The sequence below is a fragment of the Hemicordylus capensis genome, chromosome 4 (assembly GCF_027244095.1).
Source record: "Hemicordylus capensis ecotype Gifberg chromosome 4, rHemCap1.1.pri, whole genome shotgun sequence".
Classification (NCBI taxonomy): domain Eukaryota; kingdom Metazoa; phylum Chordata; class Lepidosauria; order Squamata; family Cordylidae; genus Hemicordylus; species Hemicordylus capensis.
Window position 1 is genome coordinate 289277467 of NC_069660.1, and position 27189 is coordinate 289304655.

Below are 27189 nucleotides of genomic sequence, written 5' to 3' on the forward strand. Positions count from 1 at the left end.
TCAGAGTTCTTTCTTTTTGTTGTTCTTATTTATTATTAGTAGTAGTCATTTTTGTAATAAGCAGGCAGACAGGGCTGCCCATTCGAAATGCACTTTAGAATGCATTTACTCTCCACAGAAGCAGCCATTTGTATCTGGGCTGTGCTTTATTTGTGGCTTGTACAGCGTTCTCTCTCTCTCTCTCTCTCTCATTCTGTCATATCAGATACAGATCTACACACTACTGTAGTCCTGTTAAGCATCATAAAGCAACTGATGTTTTCCATATTTCTCTGTATCTCTGCTGATGAGCAAATGATTGTGTGCGGTATTTTGATCCCGCTCATTAGCTACAAATCTGCACTTTGCCAGTTATTGTTAAGGCACCCATCTAAGCCCTGGCTACACCTCCACAGCTGCATACAATTGGTTACACCTCTCACTATCTGTGGTTCCACCCATCACCTGCCCTCTCTAGCATCCCCTCCCCTATCCCAGGAACCACCAGCCACCACTGGCCAAAGTAGACACTTTGTTTGGCCTGACCATGTTGCAGATATGGGGGTGAGGCATACAACCGTCCTGGGAGAGTGCAGGGGAAGGCTAAACTTAACTTAGCTTCCTCCTCAGACAGAACTTTCCTTCATGGCACACCTCCCATGCGCCCACATGGACAGCCCTGCTCCAGGAAGCATGGAGCAGGGTGGAGGGATCCAGGGCCGAAACTTCTTGTTCCAGCCTCCAGGCATCCCTTAATGCAACATGCAGCATGTGCATTACATTGGGGATTCCCCGCATCAGACGGGCGCTCTCTGCGCCCGTCTCTGCGACTTCTCAGCTGCACGTAGCCCGAGGAATCACATGGTTCCCAGTAGCTGGGTTAAGAGTGCAAGAGAACCCTTAACCTTGGCTAAAAGCCAGGTGCGTTAAAGGGGTTAGGCGGGAGGGGAGAGGAGGGATCCACGAGGCAGCCCAGGCAGGGTTAGGCTGGTCGTGAGAACAGCCCCAACTTCTCCTGATATACCTGCACCTAACTCCAAGAATGGTCTTTAAAGCCCTGGGAGCAGAGGGACTCTAGTCATCCCACCCCCGAATGATCAGCTTAAAAAAGGCTGCTCTTGTAGTCAAAGCTGATTGATAAAGAAGAGGAAGGTAAGAGCCTTGCTTTCTGTGCCTTGAGAGCAGAGCTTAGTTGTAAGTGAAGAAGTTGAACAGAGCAAGGAAGGGAAAGAGAGACTACGTTGAAGTTGATAGATCAGATCTGAAACAGTGAGCTTCTAGATGTTTTAAAAACCTATAATTTTCATGCAATCCCTGGAAGTATTCTCTGAGGATCTTCCAGTCTTCATGAACATATTTTTCCAGGAGAGGGGCTCGCTTCAGAGGAAAGGGGAAGATCCACAAAAATCGCTCCTTCCCCTTTGCACAAGTGAAAGTGTCCGGCTTAGTCTGAATACTTCTCAGTATCTTTTCAATGCACCTGGGATTTTTTTTAAATTTAATATTTGTTTCTTTCTTTGTTTATTTAATATTAGGCGCATTTACGGCTTGCCTTCACCTTTTGAAATGTAACTGTCCAGTCCTATGAATGGTTGCTTACAAGTAAATCGCACTGAGTCTTGCTCCCCAGGCAAGCATGCATGTGTCAAACTATAGATAGATAGAATTAATATCTAATTAAATAAACGGGTGTGCCAACTTCAGCCACTGCTGATAAATTGTACTGTCTGCAGATTAGAGGGAAGCAAGGTAGGCCCCAGCATATACAGGCTCATGCACAAAATAAATCCAACACGAGTAGAAAGCCTCTTTCAGAAGCTAAACCTTCCAAGAGATCTGGCTGTACTGGGGCAGGGGGAGAACAACCCATGAACAGATGTACAGTCTGCTTGCCCTTCCTCCTGTTACATGAGTCATGGGTAGATACCGCTCCTTGTTCACTTGTCTAAAAATCAGTTGCTGATATCCAGACCAAAATACTCAATAGTACTACTCAGGATTTACTCAAAAGGGCTACTAAATTTCCATAGAACTTCCTCTAGTAAATTGAGTCAGGATGTCAACCAATCTTCTCCCCCAATCCCTGAACAGGATCAATCAATTATGACTAAACACCATTGAAATAATTGACTGACTTAAGTCTCATTAATTCCAATGAGACTAAGTCATGACTAACTTAGTCTGTATCCTTTCCCCTATCTTTTTTCATGTTTAAATATTAATGAAAGGTTGTTGAGCACTTATTGCATGTGTGCACTCATACAAGAGTATTACTGATTCTCAAAATTTAAAACTTAACTGAGCACCAAGATCATTCTTATTGTTGATGACTGGTTAATATATTTTTGGAGGGAGGTTTTCCCTTTGCCCTTACAGTTCACTTGGTTGAGTGATATATGCTGTAAAAGCTGAGGATTTCTGCTGGTCTTTGTGGATGAGGGAAGAAGTGATTTCTCCCCGTCCTTGCTACCCAAAATTATTTTCAATCATATAAATATATTTGTTCGTTTTGAAAAATGGAAATCTGTGCAACCACATGCAATTAATTTCTGCTGTTTTGTTCTCTTCAAGAACTATCAAAGTGTTCCATAACTGAATTCCATAGTGTTCTAAAATTTTACTTTGATCAATTGCTAATTCTTAAATTTCTTTCTTTTCATTCAAGTGTACATTTGAGATAAATTAATTTCATTGCTATTGATTATGATAGCTTATGACTATATTATTTGCCCATCAAATAAGCAGATGAAAAATGTGCCTGAAAAGTAGGTAACATACAACGTCCTGACTCCTGACTGTCTTGAGTAACCAGCACATTATAAACATTTCTGAGGCCTCTACTTCTAAGGAATTCAGTTTTGCTAGTCTTCCATATGTGACTGCACAGAGACTAAGAAGGAGAAAGACTTCTTCAAGTGATAGACAAATAATCCACTCTCCTTCCCCACTGTAGAACTGCATAAGAATTATTCAAAACTTCCAGGTTCTACAAAGTAACTGAGGGGAAATAGCATTCTTGCTACCCTAAGGTCGTGCCTAGCACACAGGGTTTGCGCTGCTCAAGAAAAGGGTCTAGAATGTTCTACAAAGCTCTAGAAGTTTCCAAATGCTGCCCTGAGCATGCACAGATCTCCCATATTTGTGTTTGTGCAGATGACCACTCTAAGACTGTTAGTTACATGTAAAACAGCTCTCATAGTTTTCTCTCTAATACTGAGAAATAAAATGTTAGCTCCTTTGCAAGTTATGAGTCAACATTCTCAAGCAACTCAAAAAACTTTGATCAATGTTATGAAAAACTATGGAGATGGCAATAATTGGCAGAAACCTTACAATCTCACATAAGCAATATTCAAAGCTAAACTAGGTCTGCTTTCAATGAAATTTCAAATGAAAACTTTGATTTTGTAAACACAATGGCGGACATCTAGACTTGCACTGCACTGATGTAACCATTCTGACATCCCAACTAACACTGTACCATTGCATCAGCAGGGAACGGGGTGAATTTTGTCACTCTCCCCTTCCTTCTGGAGACCACTGTGCCTCCCAAAAATATGTCCCTGAGGGCTGTACAACCTCAGGGTCATATTTTTGGGAGACACAGTGAGCTTCCCCTCAGAGGGAAGGGAAGATTGATGAAAATCAAACACACACACCCATCCTTCACACAGTAATGCAATGTTGTCTAGATATCAGCACTGTTGCACCACCACAGTGCTAGTCCAGATGTCAACTGCTGTATATATATTTCTCTTAGTCTGGCAGACTAAGAGAAATATATGAACAGTGGTAGACATCTGGTGCGCTCTATATTTTAATGCACTATACTTACTTAAGCAGAACTATAATTCAAGCTACTTTGAGATACCTCCCAAGTTATTAATTTCTAGTACCTGTACTTCCTTCAGATTTAATTTGTGTGTTTGGTTGCACTTGAAAGACTTAAAGTCATGGCAGGACTAAAAACAATTTCAAGGTTTCATTATATTCCAATTCTGATGCATGATTTTTAGATGTTTAGCTTTAGCAGCCTTGTTATCTGAGCAATATTGATAAGCTATTAATATAATTGTTACTCAATGTCAATTGAATATCAATTGTTACTGCTAAAACTATGCCCTGGTTACTTCAGTTGCCATTCTTTCTCTGCTTGTAAACTACCATAATGTGCTCAACTAGATGTTGAGATCAGGAGGCGTATAGCATTTGTAAGAACCGCAATGATCAGCATGAGTAAAATTTGGAAGAGCAAAGATATTAGTTTCTTAACCAAATGCAGATTGGTTAATGCAATAATATTTCCAGTAGCCACACATGGCTGTGAAACTTGGACTTTGAAGAAGGCAGATAGGAGAAGGATGGAGGCTTTTAAGATGTGGTGCTGGAGGCGATTGTTGCATATCCCATGGACAGCAAGAATTACAAATAAGGAAGTTTTAGATTGAGTTAAACCAATAATATCGCTAGAAGCTAAGATTACCAAACATAGACTGACATATTTTGGTCATGTCATGCGAGCTGACTCACTCGAAAAGACAATTATGCTGGGAATGATCAGCGGGAGAAGGAGATGGGGACGGCCTTATGTTCAGTGGCTGGATATTATAAAAAATGACACTGGAATGACCATGACGGACTTAAAGGAAGCTTTCCAAGATAGGATGGCATGGAATGCAGTGATCCATAGAGTGACTGAGAGTCAGACACGACTGAACAGATAGAGAGAGAGAAGTTGTTCTTTATGGCTACTCCAAAGCTTTAGTAGGTGCAGTAGGTGGCATTCCAGTGTGGGTGTGTAACCAGAGCATATTATGTTTAGATTAACGTAATGGCTTCCTCTTTTCTTGGTACCATATAGCAGACTGATTTGGCCTATAAATTAATAAAAATATAAAACTCTTATGATCGCTTTATATTTAGGGGCTCAATATACCTAAGAGGCTGCTTCTTTTCTTATGCTCCACCGTAATTTCTAAGGCAGAGAACTTTTCAGAAACATTGCAACACTTAATTCTATCCTGGCAGGTTCTTGAAGATTATGATTAAACTTGATAGGCCTTTAGGCTTTTAACATCTGTTGAACTGTAATTGTACTTAAACATGGATTATTCTATTTTTTGGAAAAATCATTATCCACTTGTAAGTCTTTGAGGAAGCAGGGCTATAAATTCAAATATAAATAAAAATGATTAACACTGCCATCCTATACATGTTTCCTCAGAAGTAAGTCCGATTGAGTTCAATGGGTCTTACTCTCAAGTAAGTGTGAGATTGTAGTCATAGTCATTAATGTGGGCATGGCTTTTTCCACAAAATAACATTATGTGCAGTTTCTGAAACAGATTTTGCCCATTATGTTATCTTCCACTGTTGATACAGCTACAGTTGCAGTTGCTGTGGAAGAACCTCACATGCTCCCTCCAATTTTATTTTATTTTTTCAACCACAAACAGGTAATAATCAGCTGCCACCATCCCAAACTTCATGGGCATTTGGGGTGTTTCAGTTCTTTGCTATAAAATCCAAAATATCTCCTGACCAGCATCTAGCACCCTAGAACATTTAGATAGGTGCAGGGAGTTTAAAACCATTTGAATGCTCATACAATATATATAAGTTAGGCTTATTGTTAGAGAATCTGCTAACTTGAAATTCAAAATAGAGAAGAAAAGAGTTATTTCTGAAGAGCATTCTTCTGGCAGTAAGTTGCAAAGTCCTAGGAATTAAAGTCCATTTCCAAGCCATATCCAGAGGTAGGGATGTGCATGAACCTGTTTGGAGGCTCTTTTACGGGCCTCCGAACAGTTTTGAACTACTGGCGGTTCAGCCGGTTCAAAGGTGGGGAGGATACCTTTAAGGGCAGGGGAGGGTGCTCTTACCCCTCCTGCCGGGTTTTCCCCCACCAGCACTGCACTTTAACAGGGTCCAGCGGGGTGGTAGCATGCCCCCCTGACCAGAAGTACCTGACACATGTGCAACAAGGCAACAGGGTGGCAGGGTGGTACGCTGCCGCCCCACCAGACCCTTTTAAAGTACAGTACCAGTGGGGGAAATGCGGCAGGAGGGGTAAGAGCAGCCTCCCCTGCCCTTAAAGGTATCCCCCCCACCTTTGAATTAGCCCCCATCAGTTCTGTGCACATCCCTACCAGGAGGAAAACAACTGACCATCATTGCTATCAAGTTTTACTCCTGAAACAGGAGTTTTGCTTCATAGCAGCTGATTATAGAAGTAATCCAGCCAGAATTCCCCAGACACCAGAGTCCCTTCCTTTAATAAGAGAATGCCTTCAGAACTAGAAAAAAGAACACCTCTCCTTAGAATATAAATCAATCAAATCCGAAAAGACTCAAAGGGGTAGAGCATATGAAAAGCCAAGTAGGGAAGGGCAAGGCATGAATGACATAATGTTCCAGAGCTTGGTACTTCTGATGGCCGCAACGCTGATTACTATTTAAATGGAAATTCCATGAGGCAGACAGGGCAATACAAAAATCACTTTCTGGAAGGGTGACAGGGGGGAAAGATGTGAAAAATCTGTATGTGATAGGCAAAGCAAATTTTACCTACACACATTTCAGTTAGGACTGGTTTGTTTGCCAGTTCTGCCGCTGAGTAATAATGCATGCTATGGTTCATGTATTAAAATCTCTCCATCCAGAAAGACCATATTGCCACATAAGGGAAGTAAGATGTGACTTGTGCAATCCATCCTCATGCCTCATCATGCACGGATCTCACTGTGTGATTACTCTCTCCCTCATTTTCCCCCTTTCCATGCCTTCTCTTCTCTTTCCTTTTCTTACTTTCTGCCAATGGAGTCTCCATATGACTGGGTATTTGCCATAGATTGTTGTTTCCCTCATGCAGCTGCACCAACACGGTGGTTCTGAATGAGGGGAGTTTAATATATGGACCAGGACACTGCACCTTCCGGGCCGAAGTCCAGGACCTCCACACACCCTGGGGGCCCTCAAATCTTCTTTACTCTGTCCTGGGTGCTGTGATCACTGTGCCATGCCACCAGCCTGTGCTGTGCTGGGCAGCCGAGTGTGACTGTGACCTGTGCCGGGCAGCCAAGCATGACCTCTGCTTTAGAGACACAGGGGGTGGGGAAAGAAATATGCGGGATGAGCATAACTTAAGTTGCATGTTGAAATTTTCCTGCTAATGCATATTTGCATAAATAGACCTGTTTTATATTATTACACTAATGTGAGTTCAGTTGCTGTTTGTGCCCTCACAGACCCATGTGTTTAAAAACAGTGTGTGTGTGTGTGTGTGTGTGTGTGTGTGTGTGTGTGTGTGTGTGTGTGTGTGTGTAGGGGGATGATGCTTAACTTGCAGTGGGGGTGGGGGGTCTCCAAAGGCCTTTAGGTCCAGGCTTCAAAATTACCTAGGTGCACCTCTGCTTCCACCTTCTCAAAGATTCCCACAACATCATTCTGTTCTGTTGTCAATTCGGAAGTCAGCAGTGACCATACCGTCATTGCTTCTTGGTTGTAAATTCTGACAGTTCTAGCCATTGCTCTCTACAATGCTGTATTGTAGAGGGCAGCTGAGGGCAATGATGACTAACTGCATAAGGGAAGCAACAATCCATGGAAAATCTAGAGTTAGTTGTTTTTTTCAGATCTCCTCATGTGTCGCATACCAACAGCATTAAAAGGAATAATTGCTCTACAGCGTGCAGCTAAAAGCCGCTTGTTATCCAACTGTTTCACTTCTAAGGACACTGAAGAACTTCCTAATGCTTGTCCTGTTGATTCCACTCCTATGGGAAATTCAAGTCACTTCCAAGAATTACCACTGCTTTGCTAATATTGATTTTTTGAATTCCCATGGTAGCAGTGGCTTGAGACTTTAAGTAGTGGAATATAAGGGTAACCAGTTTTCATTGCATTATGAACTATACTTTATTTTAATTTTATAGTTCCTGGAATTTAATAAGTCATATAAATTTCATTCATTCATTCATTGTCCTAAGGCTTCAAAAGAGCTAACAGCACTTTGTACTGTATTTATGGACCAATGTCTCTTAAAAGGCTCATAATAAAAGTAGGCCATATTATGGAAACAGGAAGAAAGGGGAGGGGAAAGAAGGGGAAATGGTTAAAAAATAATGTTCCTCCCTGCCGGCCTTGCTCAGTTGAAACATCCAGTTCAGGAAATTCTAGGTTCTTATTTGGTAATGATCTCTAATTGACCCTAGGCAGTGATAAGACTGGCAAGCTGTTTCCAGAGACCATTGATCCACTTAGGTCAATATTGTCTGCACAGGCTGCCGCCCCTGCCTGGTTGTCTTCCACTTCTGCCTGGTTGTCTCCCTTCGCGGCGCGCATGCTTGTCTTCGCCGCTGGCGCGCACACACACCACATAATGCCATGCGGCGCGCACGCACCAGCGGCGAAGACAAGCTCTTTCTAGTTTAACCCTTATAGAGACAACGACAGGGGCAGGGGCGGCAGGGAAGAACTCTGCCGCCCCAAGAACGTTTTTGCCAACTCCAGCGCCAGAAGGGGGAAGAGCGGCGGGGGGGGGGAGTACTACCGCCCCCCTTAAAGACACACTCCCCCCAGTGCTGGACCACGCTTCTATGGTTCCATGCCGCCTTTCATTAAAAACAATCTCAAGGTGGTTTACAAAAGTTAAAAAACATACAATAAAATGACAATAAGAATATTAGGCTAAAAATATAAAAACAAACCAAATTTAAAATCTATAAAATACAAGCATAAAAACTATAAACGGGTAAAAACACATAGAAGCGTAATAAAAACAATCATGTAAAAGCCTGGATAAAAAGCCAAGATTTAACAAGCTTTCTAAAAGCTGTGATAGAGTCTGAGGAGCGAATGGCCACTGGGAGAGCATTCCAGAGTCTGGGGGCAGCAACAGAGAAGGCCTTGTCCCGAGTGCACAACAGCCGAGACTCCCTCATTGTCAGCACCCGGAGCAGAGCCCCCTCAGATGACCTCATCGAGCGGGCAGCAACCCTTGGGAGCAGGTGGTCCCTCAGATACCCCGGGCCCAAACCGTTAAGGGCTTTAAAGGTCAAAACCAGCACCTTGAATTGGACCCGGAAATGAACTGGCAGCCAGTGCAACTCTTTCAGAATGGGTGTGATGTGCTCCCATCGGGCAGCTCCGGATAAAACCCTAGCTGCCGCGTTTTGCACTAGCTGCAGTTTCCAGATATTCTTCAAGGGCAGCCCCAAGTAGAGCGTGTTACAGTAATCCAACCGTGATGTGACTAAGGCATGGGTAACTGTGGCCAGATCTTAGACCAGTTGGTCTAAGTGAAGGTGTGTAGTCGGTTGCCCTGATCTGGAAGACATCCATCTGCTGAAGCAAGCTTCCATATGCATAGTAGTGGCTAGAGCAGGAACTTTGGTTGTAAATTACTCTTCAGAAACTATAGTTAGTCCAAAATATGGCTGCTGTGCTAACTGGCCGTGGATGCTGGTAGCATACCTTGCCAGTTCGCAAAGAACTCCGCTATCTCCCAGCCTATATCAAAGCACAATTTAAAGTTCTGGTACTGACTTTAAAGGCATATACAGCTTGGGATCTAGGTAAATAAAGCAGCACCTGCTCCTATATCAACCTATTTGTGTATTAAAACCATCCTGGAAATCTCTCTTCCTGATGCCCCTGCCTTCAGAAGTGAGGCAAACTATGATTAGAGTGGCCCTTCGGTGTCATGGCAGTCCATTTGCGGAACTTTCTCCCCAAAGAGGTACACTTGGAGCCAGTGCTACTATCTTTTCAACACCAGGCAGTCTGATTGTTTGTTCTCCCAGGCCTTTTAAGCGTCTGTTTTTTTTAGTTTCTAGCTTCCAGTGTTAATTGCTGTTTTAATTGTTCTTTTATTGATGGATTGTTATGTTTCATTTGTACACCATCTTGGGAAATATTTATTTGAAAAGTATTATAGATATATTCTAAATAAATGAAAAATGAAAAAGAACTCAGTGTATTTACCCAAATCTAAGATGATCTTAGATCATCATTTCCTCCCCTAGTTCTTGCCTGTTAAATAGGGGGCGGGGCGGGGGGTTGTCATCTGAATAATCTGATGACCCTCCCCCCATGTTTCAGATTCAGAGGACTCTGAATCTGAGTCCTCTTTCTTTTGGGTAAATACAGATATAAATTATATTTAGCCTCTATCTTACTTTTAGAGTCGCCTTCTATTAGCAATAGCACTTACATTTATATACCGCTTTATAGCCGGAGCTCTCTAAGCGGTTTACAATGATTTAGCATATTGCCCCCCAACATTCTGGGTACTCATTTTACCGACCTCGGAAGGATGGAAGGCTGAGTCAACCTTGAGCCCCTGGTCAGGATCGAACTTGTAACCTTCTGGTTACAGGGCAGCAGTTTTACCACTGTGCCACCAGGGGCTCAGTCAGGTAAATATGGCATGTGCCTCCAAATACAAATCTGGACTGCTGTACTATCAACGAGATGTGTATCTCTATGAGGATCCTGGTTGCATCCCTGTGCAACTAGTCATGGATAGGCATGTGTGATTAGAGCTAGATCATGGCTCTCACTCTTTCACACAGAAAGACTGATGTTAAAACTTGTACAGCCCAAGCCTATAGTGTGTTTTGTTGGAACTAGGTTCAGCTGAGTTCAGTAAAAGTTCCTTATTAGCTGAGGGAGTCATAGCTCAGTGGTAGAGCACATGCTTTGCATATAAGAGATCCTAGATTCAATCCCTGACATAACCAGGTAAGGGAGGGGATGGCCCCTCTCTGAAACCCTGAAGAGCTGTTGCCAGCCTGTGCAGACAATATTGACCTAAGTGGATCAATGGTCTCTGGGAACAGCTTGCCAGTCTTATCACTGCCTAGGGTCAATTAGAGATCATTACCAAATAAGAACCTAGAATTTCCTGAACTGGATGTTTCAACTGAGCAAGGCCAGCCCACTTGAAACACCCCCACTTATAATTTGATTAAAATCCTTTTATACCCATTTTTAATCCTTACAGTATGACTCACTGTGGCAGTTTTATATGTGTTCACATGTGTACTTCTTAGTAACTACATAGGACTGCAGCCTTAATATGAACTTTATTTTTCCAGATACTAATTTTGTACACACCTGCCATTACCTTACTTACAGAATTCCTATGCAATAATGCAACTAGTACATACTGTACACTCTGTTCCAAAGAGTTTAGAATTATGTAATCATCAAATAAGGTAATTCTCATAAATAAAAACTTGTATATACCAAGGTCATTGAGGAAATATAAAGCATAAGTAGAACTGGTTAAGAGTCACCTTAAGTGGCGCAGTGGGGAAATGCTTGACTAACAAAAAGAAGGTTGTTGGGTCAAATCACTGCTGGTACTATATCAGGCAGCAGCGATATAGGAAGATGCTGAAAGGCATCATCTCATTCTGTGAAGGAGGCGGCAATAGTAAACCCCTCCTGTATTCTACCAAAGAAAACCACTGAGCTCTGTGGGTGCCAGGTGTCGGAATCAACTTGACGACACACTTTATCCTTATAGAACTGGCTATATACTTTTGAAAAGAGATGCTTAGACTAATTAATAACTCCACTTCACATTTGTGTCAGCATAGTTGTTTATGGAGGTTGAAAAAAGAAGTATATTTTAATAAAACAAAAACAAGGATGATGTGAAATAGCATAGCATCAAAATCTCAAGTAGTTCTTAAATGCTTTATAATTTTTAGAAATGTAGAAGTCTTAACTGGATTGGATGCCTTCTGAGAGTAAAGTAAATTACTGTTCTTGAAAGTGTGTGCTATAAAAATGGCCAGAACCTCACGACTAGGTGAGGTTTACACAGAACCTTTACACTGCTAATTCCCCTTCTTCCTTTATCTTGGACTATACTGTATAGCTTGGGTTGAGTTTTTGTATTTTGTAGACAACTACCAGGTTACCCTCCCCATAGTTTTAAAAAGGTTAGCTTCATACCACGACGTATAGTCTACCTTGCTCTTTTGCCACCCTAATCAGGTCTGTTAAATTGTCCGTACTTAAAATATCCCACAGTCTCTCATACCAGACTATAATAGAAAGAGGTGTATTCATGTGGGATATTATTTTCGTGGTAAACCAATGTGGCGTAAATTACCCAAAGGCCTTTGCACTCTGGGGAATTAGAGTGCAGATGGTCCCTGAGTTAGTCCAGGTGTTCTTGAAATTTTCATAGGAGGTGCTGACAAGCCCAGGGAAAAATGTTATGAAAGGCAAGGTTAAACTTTATATAAAGAACAGTGGGTTACAAAAATAAAACCTTAACTTACCATCAAAATGTATTTCTTGAAAGAGAGATAACATTTTCTTAGGAATATTTAACATGCAGTGATCTGCAAGATAACTGTATTTTCTTTTTACATTGCACATAGCCCTTAATTTTTTTTTCAGCATCGTTGTTCCTATTTGGATGACACTGCATATAATTTTAAACAAAAATAGAAGCACTCAGAAGTGTTGAGATCTGCTGTTTGAGAAGACAGTTCCAAACTTTCACTGGGCATTCACAACTAATCCATATTTATCTGGATTGTGGTAATTATATTTTAATCTGAAAGCAATAGTCTTACACTTGGGAGAAGGCAGCAGTTTTAATTGGCTAATTCATTCTCAAATTCACTAAGGTCAAAGTATACCTAAATAATCTGCCTCCTTCTCTATCTGTTTGACTACTACAACAACTGTAGGACACAGAAGTAAAGGTAAAGTGTGCCGTCGAGATGGTGTCGACTCCTGGCTACCAGAGAGCCCTGTGTTAGTCTTTGGTAGAATACAGGAGGGGTTTACCATTGCCATCTCCTGTACAGTATGAGATGATGCCTCTCAGCATCTTCCTATTTCACTGCTGCCCGATATAGGTGTTTCCCATAGCCTGGGAAACATCAGCAGGGATTCGAACTGGCAACCTCTGGCTTGCTAGTCAAGTCATTTCCCCGCTGTGCCATTAGGTGGCTGTAGGACACAGAACCAGAACCTTCTGCTTAATAAAAACCAATAGACCTTTCCTGTGTAAATCTATATTTCTCATTGTATTTGTGCCTCCACATGGCCTTTACGCTGAATGGTTACATATTTTAAGCACATGGACTCTTTCAGATTGTGTTCCTTATACAATGCTCTTTTTCTTTAAAGGATATTCCAGAGGTGTTTTCGGTATCAGTTTATGAAACTAATTGCTGCTCAGCTTGCAGAACTTGACTAATATGAGCTCATAGCAGTCTTGTGATTTCAGTTGTTACTGATTCTGACGATAGAATGTTGCTAACAAGATCAGTTGAGCAGTGCTTTTTTTGTAAAAACAAACAAAAAATATGCTGGTACTCGTGTGTGTGTGTGTGTGTGTGTGTGTGTGTGTGTGTGTGCATTGAGTTATGTGGCAACTGCAAGGCATACTGCAATTTCATCTGTATCCCTATGCAGAAAGGCTGCTCTTAACTCAACTAGAATCTTCCTGAGCATTAGAGCACACATGCACATGGAGGGGAAGGGATTTTTGCTGCGGTCCCTGGTCTCCATAAGTGCTCTTTGCCTTTAAAAATATGTCTCTGAGGACCATGCAACCCTCCATGACATTTTTTTTAAGGCAAAGAACACCTACAGTGTCAGGGGTGAGCTGGGAAAATTGCTTCTTCCTCTCCCTGCATGCACACTCTGCTTCTTGGAAAGACTCTAAATGAGTTAAAAGCAGCTTCTGCAATGTCCCCAGACTGGTTCTCTGGATGTTAGCCAGTATTTTATATTATATACTGAATAACTGACTTTCTGTTTAATCCTCATCTGGGATTTTGGGGTAGATGTCTACCCCCAAATGTGTGAATGTGAGTAAACAAGCAAACTACTGCACTCCCAGCTATGCTCTTGTCAAACCCTTAGCTGCACTCTTAGGTACACAATATATCCACAAGTATAGCTCGTTATTAGTTATGATGATTATATTAATAAAAATATGACACAGGGTAGAAAACTACCCCCAAATGCATGGACCTGCTATGGTGGGGCAGGTTCTATCCCATTCTTATGTTAAGCCATTTGAGATAGGAGAAAACACCCTGTTTTTCTTTGGAAAATTCTGTTTTGCTTTCCCTTGCAAGCTCAATTGACCTTGAAAGGTGAGTCTTGGGGGGGGGGGAGTCTGGGGCACTGTGCTCATAATTCTATGCTCCCTAATTAGGACAGATGCAGCCAGCCCTCCCACAATGTCATATATAGTGTTTGGAACAAGTAAATCATTCAGAAGCATCTAATCTTGCAGAAGCAGGGATTTTTGCCACCATCACCAAGCCAAAAGGATCACAACAGCAGCAAACATAACATGCCAGCTTCAGTAAGCCTGGCATCAGTGGATCAACCATCCACAGTTATCCACAGTGGATTATCCATCTGCAGGCTATTCTCACAAGCAGCAGAAACCGGGCTAAGGGAGCCCAGCCCAGTTTCTGCTGCTTCTGTGCTACAACAAGAGCTACGTAGCTCCCAGCAGCCAGCCCTCTTCACACACACACACACACACACACCCCGGTTAAGCAAGGTTAGTGGAGTGCTCCACTAACCCTGGTTTGTTTGTTTTTTTACCACGCTGTGGCGACTCATGAGTAGACCCCTGGCGGGGAGGCTACAGCAAGTCTCCTGGCATTGTGGGGAGCCTCCCCAGAATGCCCTACACACTCTGGGACTTCTGGGGGCTGGGAGGCCCATGAGCCCCACCACCCAAACCAGCACCATGACAGATTACTGTGATGGAGCCGGTAATTGTGTGGGTAGCTGATCCAGCTGCCCAGGGCAAGCCTCCTGCTCGTGTGTGGGGAAAGCGGTGATGATTGCCTTTGGCTCAGTCATGGTGTGTCCTTTCAGCTGAAATGCTGAGAAATGAGATGTTGAAGCATGATTTCTCATTAGTGGAGGGTTTGAAAGAGTTTGAAATGTTCATTTTTCATAGCTAACAACTCACATTCTCATTGAATTATGCAGTCACACAGGGCACCATGCTTGAGGGTGTGAGGGGTCACCACTGCATTCCCCTGAAGTGAGATATTACATTTTTGCAGATTGGGACTTTTGTGAGATTTACTCACAAAATTGTGAGATTTACTCACAAGGAGTAGGGAATCATCCTTGTGAGTAAAAAAATTATGACTCTGGATGCGGGTTAAATTGTCTAGCCTTACTATTGTATACATTCCTAAGTCCACTTCGAAATCAATGGGAGTTCTGACATGGTTTGCACAAAGTGCTAAAGAGAAAATTTGTTGGTCTAAGAAAGCATCTGCTAGCTTATAATGTGGCCGCAGTTTGACTTTCTAGATTTAATACATGTTAGCAAAGAGCTTGGTGTTATGATCGGTGGCTGGAAGGAGTGGATTGTAAGGACCTCTGAGATGTGCAGAGATGTGTAGTACATCTCTGTTAGTGGCTAGAATGTCTGGGGCTGTGTGCAGGTTTTGCCACCACTTCTGGTGCCATGGAATGGACCAAACCCTTTGCTTTCTTCCACAGAACTAAAGAGCTGCTATTCACTTTTGTTATATCATGTAAAGTGAAAGTGTGGATGGACTTCTGGGTGTAATACTGAGCTCAGAGGACATGCCTGTGAGCTTTTGCTCCACCACTACCCCCCACTAATCAAGTCTAAAAAAATCTGGCCCTTAGTCCACCATAAAACAGGTGAGGAGAGCTTTCTGTGAACTACCATGACCATCCATTTCTAACAACAAAAAACCCCAGCCAGCACCAGGCCAGTAGCAAGAAGCTGAATAAAATGGTGCCACAAGCTTCTATTGCAGCTGCCTCTGAGAATGACCAGGATATAGTTTTTATTATCTTGCAAGTTATGACAACTGGTATAAAAACAACAGTGAGCACCTCCAAATACCCATGGAACAAGTGGGAGAGAGGATCATGAATATAGAAGCTGAATCTCCAACATAAAGACAATACCATTACCATGGAAGTGAGATGGTTTCCCTATGCAAAAAAAGAAAGCTCTTTGAACCAAAGTGAATAACCAGGAAAACAAGAAGCATGGCAATTGTGTGCACATTAACAGAGTTCTTGAAAAGGGATTGATATTTCCTCATCTCATTTCATTTAAAACTACCACTTCATTTAAAACTTAAGAAAGTTGTTGAACAGCCTGTGGACTATTCTCTACACACAAAGTACACCCACTACAGTTTGGCTGCAGCAACAGGGGATTTCCAAGGCCATCCATAATTTGGTTCCTTTGCTTCCAAACTTAAGATGAATTACTTTGCTGAACCTAAGAGAAGGAACTTCCAGCCTCAGAGGCACAATGCCTCTGAATACCAGTTGCAGGGGAGCAACTGCAAGAGAGAAGAAGGCATGCCCTAACCTCTTGCCTATGGGCTTCCCAGAAGGATCTGGTGTGCCACTGTGTGAAACAGGATGCTGGACTAGATAGGCCTTGGGCCTGATCCAGCTGGGCTGTTCTTATGGAAGGTCTTCTTATGGGAACTCTAATATACTGCTCCTCAACTGTACTAAGGAAATAAACAACCAAAGACTAGCTTTTAATAATGCCAAATAACTGGCCAGGAATAAAAATGTTTATTTTCCACCTACTATCCAGACAGTTTCATAGCCAGATATATTGGGACCAAAAGATCCTTCAGAGAACCTGGTAAAGCCATACTTTTCCTTGGATCTATTGAAGGGCATGCACAGAAGGAAGCACTCCACATACAGCACACCAACAAAATCCAAAACTCTTTGTTGCTGTTTTGACAAAATTGATGTCCAGCAGCCATCCCCATCCCTTCATTTTATTTCCAAAAAAATATTAAAGGGGTGTGTGTGTGGACACTTTAAAGTGTTAGTGGTGTAAAAGCGGTCTTTGTGATTAAACCTGTTTTGTCTGGACTGAACTGTGTCTTCCTTAACAATGGAGTGTCATTAGAAAGTCTGTCACTCTCTCAGTTGCTCTTATTTTGACCCATTTCATGGGTGGCTGTTCTCAGAGTGCCTAATTGCTTCAAGAAGCATATCTGAGTTTGAAGTATATCAGGGCTGCTGTCATGGGTCAGCCAAGTTGGGCACATGCCCACGAGCCCACACCCATCAGAGGGCTCACCATGCCAAACCCTGAAACCCTTTGCTCACCTTCTTGCAGTGGCAGAAGTGGCACAAGTCTTTTCTCTTGCCTCCACCATCAGCAACTCCTCTTCTTCCCCTTTCCAAGGGTAGGAGGAAGAGGAAATATTGCTGCTACTGATGCATATAGCCCCCCGCCCCCACCATTTGCTGACGGGAAAGGTAGGAAGATCTGCCAGAGGGGCCATCTGACCCATTCATTATTAAGCTTCCGCAGCTGCACATGGGGTGTGCAATTCAATTTGGATTGATTTGGGAGTGATTCGCAAATTTGACCCTGAATTGAATCACCCTTAAAACAGGGGGCCCAATTTGGGATCAAGGAGAATCGCCCCTGATTCAACCCGAATCTTCAGGTGGTTTGAATGCCATTTTGAGGTCTGTTTCCCCCAGAAAAATGGGCCTCAAAATGGCAGTCAAATCCCTCAAATCAATTTGAGTAATTTTATTTATTTAACTAGCTAGCTAACTAACTAACTAACTAACATACATATTTTTATACTGCCCAAAACTTGCATCTCTGGGCAGTTTACAATTAAAATCATTTAAACATTAAAATCAATTAAACAATTAAAATCATTTAAACATTAAAACCCTTAACATTAAAATCAGCTAAAACCCAACATTAAAAGTATTAAAACTATAAATCTAATTAAAAGCCTGGATGAATAAATATGTCTTCAGTGTCTTTTTAAAAGTTGCCAGAAATAGGAAGGCTTTTCTTTCAACAGGGAGTGCATTCCGAAGTCCAGGGGCAGCAACGGAGAAGGCCTGTCCCCATTTAGCCACCAGACAAGCTGGCGGCAACTTCAGATGAACCTCTCCAGATGATCTTAATGGGCAGTGGGGCTCATGGTGAAGAAGATGTTCTCTTAAATACCCAGGGCTTAAGCTGTTTAGGGCTTTATAGGTAATAACAGCACTTTGTATTTTGCCCAGAAACCTATCAGCAGCCAGTGTAGTTCTTTCAACACAGAAGTAATATGGTCTCTCCTAGATGTCCCAGAGATCAACCTGGCTGCCGCATTCTGTACCAACTGCAGTTTCTGGACTACATACAAAGGCAGCCCCACATAGAGATCATTGCAGTAGTCCAGCCTAGAGGTTACCAGCATATGTACCACTCTTCTAAGGTTGTTGATCTCAAGAAATGGACACAGCTGGCGTATCAGCCAAAGCTGATAGAAGGCACCTCTAGACACCCTCTCAACCTGGGACACGATGGAGAGATTCAGATCCAGAAGAACCCCCAGCCTGTGTACCTGTTCCTTCCGTGGGAGCATGACCTCATCCAGAACCAGCAGATCAAAATCATCTCCTGAGTTCCGGCTCTCACAATAAGTACCTCCATCTTACCTGGATTCAGCCTCAGTTTGTTATTCCTCATCCAGCCTCCAGGCAGGCATTTAGGGAGGTAATGCCTTCTCCTGATGACGTTGACATGGAGAAATAGATTTGGGTGTCATCAGCATACTGATAACACCCTGCACCAAATCTCCTGATGATCTCTCCCAGTGGTTTCATGTAGATGTTAAACAACATTGGAGACAATACGGAGCCCTGAGGAACACCATAGGAAAGTTCAGATTTTGAAGAACAGTCTCCAAGAGACACCATCTGGAATCTGCCCGTGAGGTAGGAGCGGAATCACTACAAAGCAGTGCCTTCCACCCCCAATCCCCTCAGAAGTTCCAGAAGGATACCATGGTCAATAGTATCGAAGGCCTCCGAGAGATCCCAAAGTATTTGAGGGTGATTTGTCAAGGCAGTCGACCAAATTGGCTGCTCTCGATTAATCAATTCAAGTTTTTTGCTATTTGATTCAAGCTCGAATTCAATTGCAAAAACAACAACAACAAATATTTATATACTGATTTTCAACAAAAGTTTACAAAGCGATTTACATTGAGAAATAATAAATAAATAAAATGGATCCCTGTCATCAAAGGGCCCTCAATTGAAAAAGAAAGATAAGATAGACATCAGCAACATTCACTGGAGATACTGTGCTCGGGGTGGATAAGGCCAGTTGCTCTCCCCCTGCTAAATAGAGAATCACAACATTAAAAAGGTGCCTCTTTGCCCTCTTTGATTCATGCACACCCCTAAGCTGTGCACACTATGGGGGTACATGAGGATCCAGCCTAGGTCTGTGACTTAGGGCCTACTAGTACCTGGTGCTAACCCTGCTTCTTACTGCCTATTAATGTAAATATTGCAGTTATTTGTGTTAGACCTTTTTGTTCACTCCTTGAAAAAAAACATTACAATTACATATCGAAAGGTTTAGTGTAGCTGTGGTGATATGGACCTAATCAGATTTTACTAAGCTGGACTGCCATTCTTATAATGGCAGAACATACTATATAAAAGTTAAGATATCAGAGTTTCTCTCATTTAGACTTAATATATGAAACACTGTATTCAAAATGTGATATTTCCATTTTTTTTAAATGAAGGTGATCTATATCTATAGTTCTGAATTTTTAAAAAATCTTTTTATCCTAATGGCAAAGTATGGGTGCATGAAACAGAAGAATATAATGTTTCAGGAACCAGTGTGCTAAAATGTAACTAGAATTTCAGGTATAAAGATGGACAGAGAGAGATGGAAAAAGACTAAGTGTTGGATGTGGATATAAGAAGTCTAGAATTTTCTAGATCTGTATTTTCAAATATATTTCCCATGATGCAGGTGTCATTGCAACAGGTAAATCAAGGGGGGAATTAAGCATATATCTGACTGCATTCTCTAACACTGTTGTATGCCTTTGGTGCATGGGATTTGGGATGGACCCCTGGCTTGGTATTTGTTGGTATGAATATCAACAATATTGTAAATTACTCCTAAGACATCATCGCCTGTTCTATTTTTCTTTTCTTCCCCAAGCCACATTTTTAGCCTATCCTCCTCCTTATGTTTTGGAGTTTCAAGCTTTTATTGTTTGATTATTCATTGGTATGTGTTATATAAACCAAATTGCCTATATAAAAATATTTGTTTGAACTGAAAGTGTTCATATTGCCTGTAGATATGTTACCTTGTTACTTCCCTTAAACCAATGACCTGCCTTCTGTTTCTTTAACATGTCTGAGTGTTACCACTTCCCATTATAGGCATTCCCTGTGAATACTGGCAATAGAAAATAATGCATTTATGGATATATTTGTATGTAAAATCAACATACAATATATGAATAAGTAGTTTACCACTACCAAATTATTTGGAGTTTTATTTCTCTCTGTGTGTTTTTATATGTTGATGAAGAAGTGAAAAATCACTGACCATTTCAGTTGCATATGCAACTGAAAAACTAAGCGGTCCAGCCTTACAAGATACACAACAGCAGCAACTGTTGTAGTTATGTTTGTCAACTGAGTTCTAGACATCACTTCTTCAGTATCTTTCTCTTTGTCTGTTCCCTCTTTGCCCCAGAGACACCCAATAAAATATACTCCATATAATATAAGGCATAAATACAATTTGATTCACATTAAAAAGCTAAATTCCACACAAAAAATGGAATTTAGAAATTACCTGTTATTTATGTAATGGCAATTTAGAAATATGTATTTGTTATTTTTACCCCAGTTGTCATCTAGCAAGTCTTAAATCACACTTAAAAGGTTTATTTGTTCTTTATATGGCCTGCTTAAAGAGTTGGTCATTATGGGAATTCACCTTGCTGGTATCATTTTCTTCTTCTCCAGCTCAGAAGCCAGTGAGTGGGCCCTGGTCCAGCTGGCCTATCAGCAGGTAGAGAAGCTGCTGCTGCTGATGATGTTTTGCCTTGCTAGTTACTTCTTCTCCTGCTTACATGGCACATGTTTTGTTTTGTTTTTTGGTCTGTGTGAAGCGGGGAGAGGCCAGGACCTCCTGAAGAGTAGTCGCAGGTGGAGGTGATTGCACCTCACTGCACAGTAGAACAAATTGCCTGCTCCCTGGGCAATTAGTTCTACTGGCCTCTGTGAGGAGAGAAGATGCTCAGTCCCAGCTGGAGGAGCAGCAGCAACAGTAGGCAAAGGTAGTGATCATGACATTTCAGCTCACTGGCTTCTCTCTGCTTCTGCTCATATGGTAGTTGGTTCTACTGGACTCTATGATGGGAGGGAGGGTTCAACCCCAGCTGGAGAAGTAGCAGCAGGGGGAGGTGGTGAGTATGATATTCTTCCTCACTGGCTGCTTCTTCTGTTAGTTGGTTCTTGCAGCTTGCATCTATAACCCTTTACTCCCCTGGCTTTTTGTATGTACCCACTAATGCTGGGGAATAGATAATAATATAATTCAAATCTAATACTTTAACTCTTTCTTGTTCAGAGTTAATGTTGGTGAACAAGATTTGTCATCACAAATAACTTTTCTTAATACAAAATAATGAAAAGTCAAGAAAACTGGAAAATTAGTATTTTTTAAAAATCTGTTGCACTGTTGCAGATGGTAGAATTTTCAAGGAGCCCAAACTTCCAATTTCATTCCTAAATCTGGTACATCAACGTATTCTGTTATTAGGGATGTGCATGGAACCGCGGAGCTGCGGTCTGGCACTGGGGTGGGGGTTTCTTTAAGGGCAGGGGGAGGGTGTACTTACCCCTCCCACCGCTTTTCCCCCGCCAGCGTGCATTTTTTGGTAAGCATTTGGGGCGGCAGGGTAACTCCCTGTCGCCCCTTCCCCCTCTCGGCAGCAAAAGGCTTTATGCTGCCGAGAGGAGGAAGGGGCGGCAGGGAGTTATCCTGCCACCCCAAATGCTTACCAAAAAAATGTACCAGCGGGGGGGAAGCGGCGGGAGGGGTAAGTACACCCTCCCCCCACCCATAAAGGAACGCCCACCCGGGCGTTCGAATCGCCCCATGATCGGACTGGTCCGGAGGCCTGTAGAATGGCCTCCGGACCGGTCCGTGCACATCACTATCTGTTGTCTGATGCCAGCCTATTTCGGACTCTTTGAGAGGCACTATGCTTTAGCACCAAGAATTAACCCTGGCCAGTGCTACTTGCTTGAACTGTTATGAGTAAGGAGGCTAAATGATTTTTGTATCATTTATATGTGGGAAGTGGAAGAATGAGAGATCAAATTCAGTTTTAAACAATGTACAGACATGAAACAGTATACCTTGAGCTCAAATACCATCTAAAAATAGAGCAAATCTGCTTTTAACGGAAAGCAGGAAATGCTTCTTCAAGTACAGTTGTTGTCATTAAATATTTAGTTGCTGTTGCCACAACAGCATATCTATGTCCATGCAAAATTCCTTGTAACTGGGAGGTGAAATGATGGCTGTCAGTTTTCATTGGTAACTGATGATTTCAAAAGATTAGGTGATTTATTTTGAACTTGGGAGATGAAAGTAATTTTTAAAATTTTGAACAAATGCTAAAGAAAAGCCACCGTTGGGAAAATTCTACCAGTGAATATATTTAAGCTAACAGAAAAATCATGTTGTATTTGAAAGGGAAGAATATGAAGCTAATAAATGCAAATAGGGTGAATATGGCTAAGAAGAGGCATCACTTAGTAGGAGCTTTAAACCAGTTTACAATGGATACAGTGAATGAGTCAGCACTGCCACAAAACAGGCATGACTGAACTATTTTTTGTGTATGACACTGCTACATAAGGGATATATTGTGTGGCACACATGAGGCTGTTCTTGTGAGCAGCCAAGACCAGGCTAGGGCAGCTAACCCCAGGCTTGGTTGCCCATGGGAACCGGCATAACCTGACTGGCTCCCTGCAGCACCTCAGGGGCAAACCCGGCTAAGGAGCTGGGCTCTTAAATGAGGTTAAGGGAGCAAGGACTCCCTTAACCCCATTTACCTGACTGTGTGTCAGCTCAGCTGCTTTGAGCCAGTGCTGAAGCACTGACGGGTGCCCACCTGTCACAGGAGAGATCCCTGTAATGCACCACTCATTCAAGCATTGCATTGTGGGATTTCTGGGGGCCAGGACGATGTGTCCACCCCCATGCCTCCAAGCTGCCTGGGGCAGCAGTTGGACGGTTTGGGCATGGGATTCACGCACCAAGACAGTCCTTTGAGATCGTCAGCAGGGAAGGTGGGCTTACACAGCCTTTCCCACCACCCACTAGCTAGGTCTCTCACACAGTTGTGAGAAAGGGGTCACTGTGTGCTACTCTAGCCACATATTAAGGGCAAACATTTGCCTTGGGTTTTTTAAAGATGTTGTTAACTAGCAGAATACATGTTGTCTGTTAAACTGTTGTTCACCACTTATTTCCTTACCTTTTCATTATTTAGTAGCTGGGCCTCTAGTTCATCGCTGCCGCTTTCTCCCCCCACTGCTTTTTCACCTGCCCACCCCCACCGCTGCCTTCTTCCCCCACCTCCCCCCACCCACTATCTTCCCCCCTGCCCCCTTCTTCTACCACACCCACCGTCTTCTGCCCACCTGCTGCCTTCTTTGGCCGGCCACCTGCTCACTGGCCTGCTGCCTCCTCCTGCCAGCCCTCCTCTTCCTCTGGCCTGCTGCCGGCCACCATCGCTGTTTTCTCCCCCAATCCCCATTCCTATCCAGGCAGCTGCTCGCGAACTCTCGCGAGAGCTGCCACACATGGAATTAGCGACTGGTATGCCTAAGATATATAGAGAGAGGGGGGGTGGGGGAAGAGAGAGAGAGAGAGATTGCAGTAAGTTGTTTTGAATATTCCATTATGTGAGTTCTTATCTGCATTCATTTTCAAGGCTTTTTAGCTGTTTCTTAAAACCAATTTTTGATATTTGAACTGGTAATTTAGAGGTTATCAGAATTCTATATCCAGTTTCAAATTATGGAATATAGATCAGGCTTTGCTTTCATTGGATACAGATAACCATTTACTGAGCAGTGACTTCCATGGTGTGCATGGCATGTCTTCCATGGCGAGACTTCCATGGTGTGCATGGCAGTGACTTCCATGGTGTGCATTTAGTAAGTCTGTAGCATTATTCCAAGTAATAAAGAGCACTTTGCTGTGTCCATGTGGTAAAATGGTAATCTGAGTCCACCTGATGATTGCACTATGTCAGAGCACATAAAACAATATCAGACATGTAAACAGATTCTGTGGAAGGTGCTGCAGACCAACCTCTGGCAAGCCGCATTTTTAATATAAATGGTCTATTATTGTTTGTAGCTCTTGACATGATCCTGGAACAGGGCAGGTGATTGCAAATATATGAAAATTGAATAGTTTCATTTTCAGTGTAGCTTCAGTAAGAATGTTCATAGGTTTTTCACCAATATCACTGTAATGAAGCTTATTTTCTTGTATATATGCATTGGTTCTGAATCTTCTTCCTTTTTTTTTTTTTTTAAGTAAAAACTAAAATGTATTAAAATATGTGCAATATCATTATGGAAAATAGACATGATCCATAACAAACAAAAAGATTTACAAAGTATAAGTGTCAGATAATATGTAGTCACTTGTATTACTCTGATGCCTTTTTAAACTCAGATGGTGGTTTTTAAATTTTCAGATCAAGAGAATTCTCCTGTATAATGTTCGTTTCTGTCTGAAATCTGTAATAGTTATTATTTGTCCTGGGATTTATATCTAGAAACACTAAGGGAAAAAGCTATCCAATATTAAGCACTTTTAGGGCAAAACTAGGATTGACTTTGGAAATCCATTATTAGGATCCCCTATGTTTCTTTTTGTGTTTTTTTACTAATTAGAGGCCTCCAGGAGTGCTTTGAAGATCAGGGAAGTAATACTCTGGAAGAGAATGTTGAAGCCTTTTGTTCCTTTTCTCTTTCCCTGATTAAATCTGTCTTCCTCAAGCTGCTACAGGTGGGAAGAGACAGGCAAAAATACCATTTTCCCCCTTTCAAATAATTGCTAGAAGTTTGGGGATGAGAAGAGGGTGATTTACATTTCGGGGAAGGGCAAAGGAAGAAAGGGTTAAACCCCTTTTTCCAGAGTGTTGCTTCACTGATCTTTGAAGCAGCCTCTTGGTCTGCCAGTAAGAAAAACAAAAACCATGTTTGACCCTCAGACTCATTCATTTAAACAATGAATTTAATTCCTTCCAGCTAAAACTAGTGGGATGTAAACATGGTTAGTAAAGTAAGTAAAGTGTGCCATCAAGTCGATTTCGACTCCTGGCCCCCACAGAGCCCTGTGGTTTTCTTTTGGAAGAATACAGGGGTGGTTTACCATTGCCTCCTCCCATGCAGTGTGAGATGATGCCTTTCAGCATCTTCCTGTATCGCTGCTGCCCCATATAGTACCAATGGGGATTTGAACTGGCAACCTTCTGCTTGTTAGTCAAGCATTTCTCCACTGTGCCACTTAAGGTGACTGAATTGTGTCTTCTTCTCTCTCTTTTTTGAAGGGCTATGAATGTAGCATATGAACATAATGGCTATGAATATAGCTATTGTCAAAAGCCCTTTTCATGCCTTCCTTCCACACACTGACTGAACACAGAGGGAGGAGTGGAATCATGCCCACTAGCATGGCCTCTATGTGTCTGCTGGCCCCACCCTGCACACACAGCAGAAGGTGTGAAATGGGTTTCTACAACTGTTAGCCTGTGGAATCTTTCATGCAATCAGGGCTCCCAATCAGGAGGAAGACTCTACACACAGTATATGCAGCTGCATGCTCACAGAAGCTCATTTCACACCTCTGAACATGCAGAGGTCGGAAGTAGAGCTAGCTGTTGTGATCCCATTACTCCTACACATATTCAGTCAGTGTGTCCAGGGAAGGTGTGAAAAAAGGCTATATTGCCTCACAGTTGAAGCATTTTGGTTCTGCCTTTTGAGTTTCATGGTTTCATGGTTTAGAAAACCATGACTGTAATTTTATTTGCAGCTTTAATTTTTAATTGTATTTTTTGTGAACTGCTTTAGAAAAGTGGTCTATAAATATTTTTAAATTAATAAAATAAATCTTAGTTATTATAATATATTGCTCTAGTTCGGGCAATCATGGAATAAATAGGGACCTGTTTATTCTACTAAGCGATTTTGTAAAGCTAAACACTAGTACATGAAAGTTCTAAAAAGTGAGATTACACTGACCATCTCTGCATGCTCATCTGCCTTTCTTTTACAGTATCGGTCAGCGCGGGACCCTCAGCGAGGTTCTGATAATGTTTCCAACAAATCTTCAGACAGTGATGTAAGTGATGTGTCAGCAGTATCAAGGACCAGCAGCGCTTCCCGCTTCAGCAGCACCAGCTATATGTCTGTACAATCAGAACGACCACGAGGGAACAAGAAAATTAGGTAAGAAATGGTCAAGTTAACTGCATACAAGTTTGTTTTAAGCTTCAAATCTCCCATTGATTCTACTTGGTTCAAGTATTGCAGCTTCCAAAAGACTTTCCAAAATGTTATGCTAGCTTTCTATTACAGTGAATGTTTTCTCTTTTAGCAGCTTGAGTTATTTACCTCCAAAATGCAGGTAGTATTAGCAGTTCAATAATTCCAAAACTCTAGGATAGTGTCTGAAAACCTTTGTGGAGTTTACCACACAGACTATAGTTACCAGACTATAGCAGAAAAGTAATTTATATATCTTCATGGCTACATTTGGTAATCCTATGTCATGGACATATAGATATAAACATACCCTACATATGTCCAGAAATTCCCTCAGTGAAGTCCTATGCCTGGTGCTTTGCTCTTTTGTAGGCATAGTGAGAAAACATAAATGCTTGCATGCTTTCGTCACACCTACAATGTAGTGTGTAATTAGGCCATGTATGTGGATGAATCAAACAATCCACCTCAAAAAAAAAAAATGGAGATAAGACAAGCTAAACACATATAGCTTTAAATTTCTTTAGGGAGCGCAAGTGAAAATAATAGGAAAACTGCATGCTTAGGCCTAGTGAGGTGTAAATTGTGATTATCGTCGTCTGCCCCCAGCCCAGTATATTTTCTTTGCATTTTTTGATAAACCATATCTCACATTTAAGTGATTTTTCTCCCCAGCATAACATATATTATGGTCAATCAGAGATTTGGAAACAATGGGGACTGATTTAATGACTGACGCGTAGGGCTACCCAAAAGCCTAGGGTACTTTTCCATGTCTAGAATAAAAATTCTTTGGTACAT

The 27189-nt window shown here is 42.0% G+C and overlaps 1 protein-coding gene across 48 annotated transcripts in view; it reads left to right on the top strand.

Annotated features, from left to right (window-relative positions):
- Positions 1–27189, top strand: part of RIMS2 (regulating synaptic membrane exocytosis 2) — a 741645-nt gene that overhangs the window by 616341 nt on the left and 98115 nt on the right. For all 48 annotated transcript variants that reach the window (XM_053313368.1, XM_053313376.1, XM_053313396.1 and 45 more), the window contains one exon: positions 26180–26352. In XM_053313368.1, the coding sequence (XP_053169343.1) occupies positions 26180–26352 (173 nt within the window). The remainder of the gene's footprint in view (positions 1–26179; positions 26353–27189) is intronic.